Genomic DNA, 8,806 nt, shown 5'->3' on the forward strand with positions numbered 1-8,806 from the left:
GATTCTTATATTAGCCTTATTTTTAAATTAATCCCTATCTTCCTACTAGATCTTATTTAAAAACTTAGCCTTACTTTTTAACTTATTTTCTTTTTTTACCTCCTTTTAATATAGCTTTCTTGCCCTTATCCCCTTCTTTATGCCACTATAATAGCTAACCTTAAATTATTACTTATTATGCCCCTAATAGTATACCTATTAGTATTATATACTAGTTCTCTATAGGCATAGTTAATATGCCTATTAGGCTTAGTATTAAATATCTTTACCCTTCTTTTAATTATTTACCTAATTATACTTAATATAGTAATATTCTTATATCTTATATACCTCTTTAATTATATATAAATATTTATTATAACCTAACTTACCTTATTATAAGGGCTAAATATATAAGTTTGGCTAAATAGTTAGTAATAGCAGCTCCTAATTTTTTAATTTAGCCTGGTTTCTGGCTATACCTTAAATAGCTATAACTTCCTTCTTAATACTTTTTATCTTCTAATAGGATATCTTATTATACTTAGCTTTTAAATAATATAAGATCTTACTTATAATAAATCTAATTTTATATTTATAGTAAAATATAAATAAATACTTAGGTAAATAAATAAATAGCTTTATCTTAGGTATTATTATATAATAAATAATATAATATAAATCTAGGCAGATTAATATAATTACTATTTTCTCCTTTAATTATATATACTTACTTAAATATCCTGGCTATTAATATACTAATAATTTAATCCTAGTTTATAAATAGGGTTTTATTTTATTTTAATACTTATTAATATTTTAGTAGCTATATATAACTTAAATTTACTTTTATAATTATTATAGCTTAAACCTTATTTTCTAGTTATTATAACCTTAACTCTTATTATTATATAGTAATAAAATAAATATATTTAGTTAATTTTAATAATATTTTAATATAAATATATCTATTATATTAACTTTCTATTAGGCAGCTATTTATAAATATATCTCTCTTAGCTCCTCCTTTCTCTATTACTATTATTATTATATTTTATAATTATACTCTTTCTATCTATCTGGCTTTATACCTGCCCTTCTAATCTGCTAATATAAACCTTAAACTAGGCCTTCTTCTTACTACTAGGCCTTTATTTATAATACTTTATCCCCTGTTAAGGTAATAGATATTATATAAGTTATATTTAGCTTATTAAACTATTAGGTTAGTTTTTACCTATTTAATAGGATTACTCTTATATTATATAATAAATATATTATATAATATAACTATAATTAAAATATAATTAAATTTAATTATATTAAATTACTATATTTTAAAAATACTATTATATTAGTTAATATACTTCTAATATAATATAAGTTAAATTAATAATAACTTATACCTTGAATTAGTATTCTTATATTATCCCCTACCTAAAATTAGGTATTTTTCTTATCTTAATTTAATATACTAAAATATATAGGCTAGGCAGACTAACTAATTATATAATATAATCTTAATTTCTATAACTATATTAAAAAAAATTACTAAACTTTAAACTTATTATAATATTATAATCTGGCTTAAAATTAATTTATATTATAGGAAAATACTTATCTTATTATTATCTTTCTATATATATTACTTTTATATATTTTACTTACTATAATATCTTTAACTTTACCCTCTTACCTTTTTTTATAACCTTGCCCCTTATAGTTTAATAGTATGGTTTTTTTTCTATGGCATTTTTTATAACTTAGTATATAAAGTTATAGCTAAATGGTTAATAGGTAAGTAAAAATGTATTTCTAATAAGATAAGAGAAACTATATAGAGGTAAGGTAATATATTATTAATATACTAGGGAGTTATTTTATAATAGGAATTAAGTATTTTTATAAAGGATTATAATTTTAGTAGTTATTTTCTTAAGTAAATAAAGTTTAATAGCTTATTTATAAAGTAATAGGATAATACCCTTATTAAATAATCTAATAAATCCTATAGTCCTTTTTGGTATTCTTTATTATAAGATTAGCTTCTAATAGGATAGAGAAAGCCTTTATAGGTAATAGAACTACTTATAAACCTCCTCTCTAGCTTGGAAGTAATTAGAGATCTTAAGATAAATTAATCTATTACCTCTAATTATCTATTATAATTACTATCCTATTATACTACCTTCTTTAGGCAAGCCAATTATATATAGTATTATAAAGCTATTCCTCTCTTAAATATTTCTAATAATAATACTATTTTACTTTTGATTTTTTCTAATATTATAAATCTATACTTTTCCTATTTAGCTTTTTTCTAATATAGGGCTTCCTTATATTAGTAAGCTTTTTATTAACCTTTAGTTAGAAAATTATTATAAACTCTTATAACTCGTGCTATAGAGCTATAAAAAATGTAGGATAGAGTTAAAGTTAATCATTAAAGCTGCTTCTACCTTTAACTTTAATTTTCTATTATGTTAATAAACTTTTATTCTCTGAATAGCCCGTGATCCCGAACCCTAACATTGCCATATGAGTATACCTATTAAAAGAAATATAGTCTTTAGAAGTAAGAAAACAATTTTATCTAATATATAGATATTATTATTGCCGTACTAAGTGCATTTTATTTCCAAATTTCACAGATCCTACTAATATGTTCTTCTCATCTAGCTTTAACATAGCTTTATCTACCTCTGCGTCAGCCATTATACTAGCCTTTGCCAACCAAGCATCTGTTGCTGGACCTGATATGCATGCAACTGCTGCCCAAGAGCCACCTATAAAACTATCCTAAGCGTGTTGTAAAAACCATGCTGTTATAAAGATCATAACTGAGAGATGTACTGCTATAATTATTAAGACAATTATAAAGAACCGGAAAGACATTGGCCGCGTGGCTGTCAGCTTTACCTCCAATTCTGCTGGTGCTGAAACGCTAAATTGGGTAATAAAGTCGTAATAGGACATGCTGAAGAGAGTCGTAATAAGAGCCTGGATTGCCCAGGCTGCGCTACCTGTGTTTTTTATCGTGGCTGTGAACACAGCGGCATGCAAGCGTCGTAGTGTAACGGCGCGGATATCAATGTGGTCGTCGGCAGTGCTGTATTTGAACCCACTGTCGTCTGGTAGGTTCATTTCAACGGTAGAATCATCCATCGCCGCACCCGGAAGGCCGGTGAAAGCGCTGTTCCTAATCGCTATCGGATCTACTGGCGGCGTCTTGGCGACCAACAGGCTTGAATTGTTATCATTATACCAAACGTGTGGGATAAGCCATGAATCCTTCTTTGCAAGCTTGAATATTCCACGGTCGACGTTGGATTTAAGGTGCGTAGTAACTCCTAGTTGTGTCCGGATATCCTCTGTGTCGTACATGTTGGATGAGTCTAACCAGCGTGTAGTTACCTCAGCAGCACCCTGTGACCTCGTAGCCGTAATGTTAAGGTCTTGGACCTGCGGGGCGAAGGAGCAAAGGGTCATGCGAATGCCAATGGGCAGACCGCCAACATAAGTTTGCAGTGTGACCCACTCACTGCTGTCGGTGAGCATATTTTCGGTTTTGATATCTATTTCCTCCCCATCAAACTCTTGCCAGCCTCGCTGATTACCTGTGGCATTGATAACGAGATACATGGGCCCCAAAACAAGACCGGCATTGGGTTGCCCATCGATAGGGAACATCTCCGAGACCAGTCCCGTTTGGCGTTGATAACCCTCATCCATAAAAGGAACATCGCAGATGCTAATTGGCTCCTTGGTCGCCGCGTCTCCATCTCTCGGGGCACTGAAGGAACATTTGAAGTGAGACGGATGGGGGTGTCCATTCTTTCCTGACCAAGTATGCAGTCTTGGGACCGTTTCTTCGGACCAGACAGATCCTTCAATCGCATGGTATAACCTCGAATCATGGCGGACCTTTATGCTTGAGAAGCTTGGTCGCATACATGCGACTCTTGTGTCCATCAGTGTCGCTGAACCACGATAGCTTACTGTAATCTCGCGACTGGATTGCGGATCGATTGGTATGAAAGCGCGTATAGATATTCCCGTATCTGTAACACCATCGCGTGGAGAGGCTGGCTCAGTATACTCAGCAAAAGCTGGGTAACTGATCGGTCTAGCACCAAGATAGCCAACATCATTCACAACAAATTGCGCTATCACCGAGTCGATGCCATATGGTAGATTGAGGTATCGGTGATCAGTAATAGTCCCACTGCCGATATCGGACAAAAGCGCTGTTGATGTGAACTGGAGTAGAGTTGTTGTACATGTTAGAAGCAGCACAACTAGCCAGAAATGCCAACTTCGACGGCCAGATGTGCGAGGGAGGCGCCGGATGAGCTCATGGGGACCCCCATTAGAGAACACAGCCAGGGATGTAGCCGCAGCCTTTGACAATGGCGTTCCTGATGTTTAAAGTAGTAAAGCAGCGATTATAGATATTATTGCTGCAGCTTGGGCAACTACTGCCTAACGAAGGACAAGGGAGGTGACAGTAATAGATTATGACAGCCAATCTGAGACAATAATGCGGTACCAGATGCTGTTATTCTCATGGCCAAACCATAGGAAGCAGAAGAGTGCTATATATGCAAGGATAATTAACAGGCCGCCTACTAGTGTTATAAGGGTATTTTTATTAAAACAACTTATATTGCATTTAATTCTTTTAGGACATGCCGCTGAAAGTATATTATATATCTTAGTATTTTCAAAAGATTAGTAATTATTTTCTTAGTACTGCAGTATGGTTTCTTATTATATATATACTTATAAAGTTCCTATGTTTTTTTTCTATTTCCCTAAGCTATATAATATTAATTTCTTACTCTTAGTAGTAAGGAAGGAAAAAATTATAATTTTATATAATTAAACTAAATAGCCCTAACTCTTAGTTTATATTCTAGATTATCTATGGCTTAGAGGCTATATCTTATTTAATAGTGCTATTAAATGCCTTATATAAGGATTTAACTAATAAGGTAATACTTTTTTACTATAGTATTTATATATAGGCTATTAGTCTAATTTTAGATAAAGCTTTAATAAGAAGCTAGCTATGGCTTGTTTTTTTCTCTATTTAGAAATGGAATTTTTAGCTTCTCTTATTATATTTTTCTATTAGGAATATAGCCTATTCCTGCTTCTATAATAATAAGATAATTATATTAGCCTCTTGGGATATTATAATATAGTTATAGGAGTGCTAAGATGGGTAAGTATATATAAGCACTTAAAGGCCATAATAGTAAGGCTAATTTAATACCTTAGCCTACTTGCCTAAGGGTTTGCTGCTTGCCTTAGCTACTTATAATTAGACTATAAGGCTATAATGTATTATAATGGGCTACTAGAAGGTTTTTAGCATTCCTACTAAATAATATTAGGATTAATAGCTTTAATAAGGAATTACTTTAGAGAAATAATAATTATAACCTTAGATAAGCTAATATAAAACCTAGCCATTAAGTAAAGACTTAATAATCTCTTATTTTAAAGACTAATAAATTATAAAGTATATCTTAGGATAAACTGCTTTTATAGCTAGGTATGCTTTACCTTAGCTTTACTAGTTATTATTATACATTTTAGGATAAGACTTAATCTATTAGAATTTTCTAAGGCTAATTATACTTACTTTTACTTTTCTCCTCTTAAAGCCTTTTACTTTTAGCTCTGCCTATATTTTATTAATTTCTTTTATATTAGGCTTTTAAATATATTTAAAATTAACCTAGTACTATAAAGTACTTTCTTAGTTTTAATATAACTACTTTAGTAATTTATTTATAATAAGAATAGCTAATATTTTATATATTTTATAGCTTATTTAATATAATATTTATTACTATAATAAATTACCTATTCTTTAGCCCCTCTATAGCTAATACCTAAAGCTTAGAAACCTAATTATCCTTAGTAAATTATCTTAAATAAACTCTAAAATAAGTATAATACTAATAAAATATAAAATAAAAAGCTATAAAATAAGACCTAGTATAATATTAAGTATAAGTATATATATAACTCTAAGAATATCTTAGATAATTAAGTAATATAAAAAGGCACTACTAATAATAACTTATACTAATAAGAGAATAATATATATAAAATCCTAAATAAAGAAGGCCTAGTAGTAGTAAATCTTTATATAGGGATTATACTTATATTAATATAAAAACTACTAATAAATTAGGAAGTTAATCTTATTAAGGAGGAAGTAATATAATATTAATATAAGGAGGTAGTAAAAGATAAACTAAGTAATATAAAAAAGTAAGGAATCTTAGATTATTTTACTTTAGTAGTTAGGTAGGTTTCTTAAATAAGGATTTAAATTAATAATTAGGTTTAATATATTAATATAACCCTAGATATAGGGGATTCTGGTTTACTTAGGGTATTAAAATAATATATTAATTCTTTTTATAGCCTAGTAAGCTTATAGTGGCTATATTTATATAATATAAAATTATTTTACTAAAAGTAAGGGTAACTATAAGCTAAGGAGGATAATAAGGATAAGAGATATAATAAGGATAATAAAAAAGGATAGGAAGTTTACTAATTTTAGGAGAATACTTATATTATATAATAACTATAGTAAAATATTAGTTATTAAATATTAACTAGATATATATTAGATATACTTTATAAATACTTATAGCTATAGATATTAGTAGTAAGTATATTATTATTAGGTAAGTAAATATCTTTATATATTTACTTTTCTAGAAGGCTAGATAAGCTTTAAGAATTACTATAATATTATATAACTATATAAAGGTATAATAAGCTTATAAGAAAATAAAAAACTAATTAGCTAGAAATATATTATATAATATTAAGATAGTAAGTTAGTATTAGAGAGTAAGATTTATATATAATTTAAACTATTATACTTATATTTTCTTATACTTACCCTTATAATATAATAATTTATAACTCTAGATCCTTTAATATAAATAGCTTCTTATTTATTTATTATATCTAATACTTAATACTAAGCTTCTTATATATATATATATTAATATAAAGTTTCTTAATATTTATTTTAAATATCTTTCTTAGGAAATATAAACTTAAGGATATTAACTTAGCTAGCTTATTATATACCTATATTACCTAGTAATATAATATTAACTTAATAAAGTTCTTATTATTAAATATATTATTATCTTTATTATCTACTAGGTAATCTTTAATAGTATTATATATACCCTAAGTATTATTTCTTTATATAACTATAAAAAATACTATACCATATATATACTAGGCTATAGGCATAAGGTATTATACTGGCTTATAATTATAGCCTAAATTAAAGGGAAAGTTAAGTATAATAATAATTTATAAAGCCTTAGGATTATATAATAAGCTAGTTTCTTTCTTATAAGACTTTAATTTAATAGGTTTAGTAAGTATAAGCAGGATAGATAATAATACCTAGAAGAAAGATTAATAGCTATTAGGTAAGTTATTATAATAGTCTTTTATTTTATACCTAAAGGGGAAAACAGCCTCTTAATTAATTAATTCTTTAGTATTAGCTATATCTTAGGAATTTAAATTAAGGGTTAAATATAAAAGGTAGTAGGAAATAATAACCCTTTTATAATATTATTATTATAACTGCCTAGGCAGATAATTAGCACTAAGATATTATAGTAAAGTTACTTTTATAATAGGGTTATATAGCTAGTCTAATATATAGTATTTATTTATAGAGGAGATATTTACTACTAGTAATAAGGGACCTTTTATATATATTATAAGTTAAGGTGCTATTTAATAAAGGCATAAATAAAGCTATAGTTTTTATTTTATAAGTATATATAAAATATATATAAGATAAAAAAGCTAGCTCTTTTTAAGGTAATTATTTTCTTCTTAATATATTTAATATAATAATAAGTAAAAGGCAGTTAAAGTTAGAGTTTTATACTTATATAACTTGCCTATATAATAGGCCTGGTAATTTAAATTAGAAACTTCTAGAGGTATTTTATATATAAGATATAATTAGAACGGCCTCTAATTTTAGAGTTATTAATAGCCTTCTCTTAGGCAGGTTTTAAAGTATATTAGTTCTTTATAAATAAAACCTTAAGACTTAGAATTAGTTAAAGGGCCTAGAGATACCTTTATAAAGAATAAATAAGTATTAATATTAGCTATTTTAGCCTTAATAAATGGCTTATTATTAATACTATTAGCTGTTAAGACCTTGTTAATAATAGTATTTTTAAGTAAGCTATTAAGGTATTTAGGCTTTTTATAATAATAATTATAAATAATTATTATAAGGGCAATAAATAATATAATTATAAGCTTATTATCCTAGTTATAAATATTTTTATAATTTAAAAGGTCTTATAGAATTTTATTTAAGACCTCTTTAATAGATTTATAAGAGATATTATAATACTACTTAAAGTTAAAACTTAGTAATTTTGCCTTACTTTTTAATATAAGCTAAGCTATTTTAGGAGTTATTTATATTATTTATATTATAAGTAGCTTAGGTAAGTCTTTTAATAGCTTTTTAAAATTTAAGGCTTTCTTAGGGTTTATTAACTTTAAATTTAAAGCTATTACTATTATAAAATTAGAAGAGGCCTTATAAGCTAGCCCTAATACCCTTATAAATAAGTAAAGCTATAAGGATAAAAGCACTTACTTTAATAATAATAATATTAACTTTATATTTATATTAAGGGACTTCTACCTAATATATAATAAATATATATAAGTATTAAGATTATTATAATTATATAAGAAGTATAAATTATAAGATTTAATAATAATACTATAT

The 8,806-nt window shown here is 26.9% G+C and overlaps 1 protein-coding gene across 1 annotated transcript; it reads right to left on the minus strand.

Moving 5' to 3' along the window:
- Window positions 1–2,778: 2,778 nt before the first annotated feature.
- FOIG_16688 (uncharacterized protein) lies at window positions 2,779–3,951 on the minus strand (the record flags this gene model as incomplete). Its single annotated transcript, XM_031218161.1, has 1 exon — window positions 2,779–3,951. One exon carries the CDS (start codon window positions 3,949–3,951, stop codon window positions 2,779–2,781), a length of 1,173 nt encoding a protein of 390 aa, XP_031052125.1.
- Window positions 3,952–8,806: the final 4,855 nt, after the last annotated feature.

The sequence above is a fragment of the Fusarium odoratissimum genome (assembly GCF_000260195.1).
Source record: "Fusarium odoratissimum NRRL 54006 unplaced genomic scaffold supercont1.120, whole genome shotgun sequence".
Lineage (NCBI taxonomy): Eukaryota > Fungi > Ascomycota > Sordariomycetes > Hypocreales > Nectriaceae > Fusarium > Fusarium odoratissimum.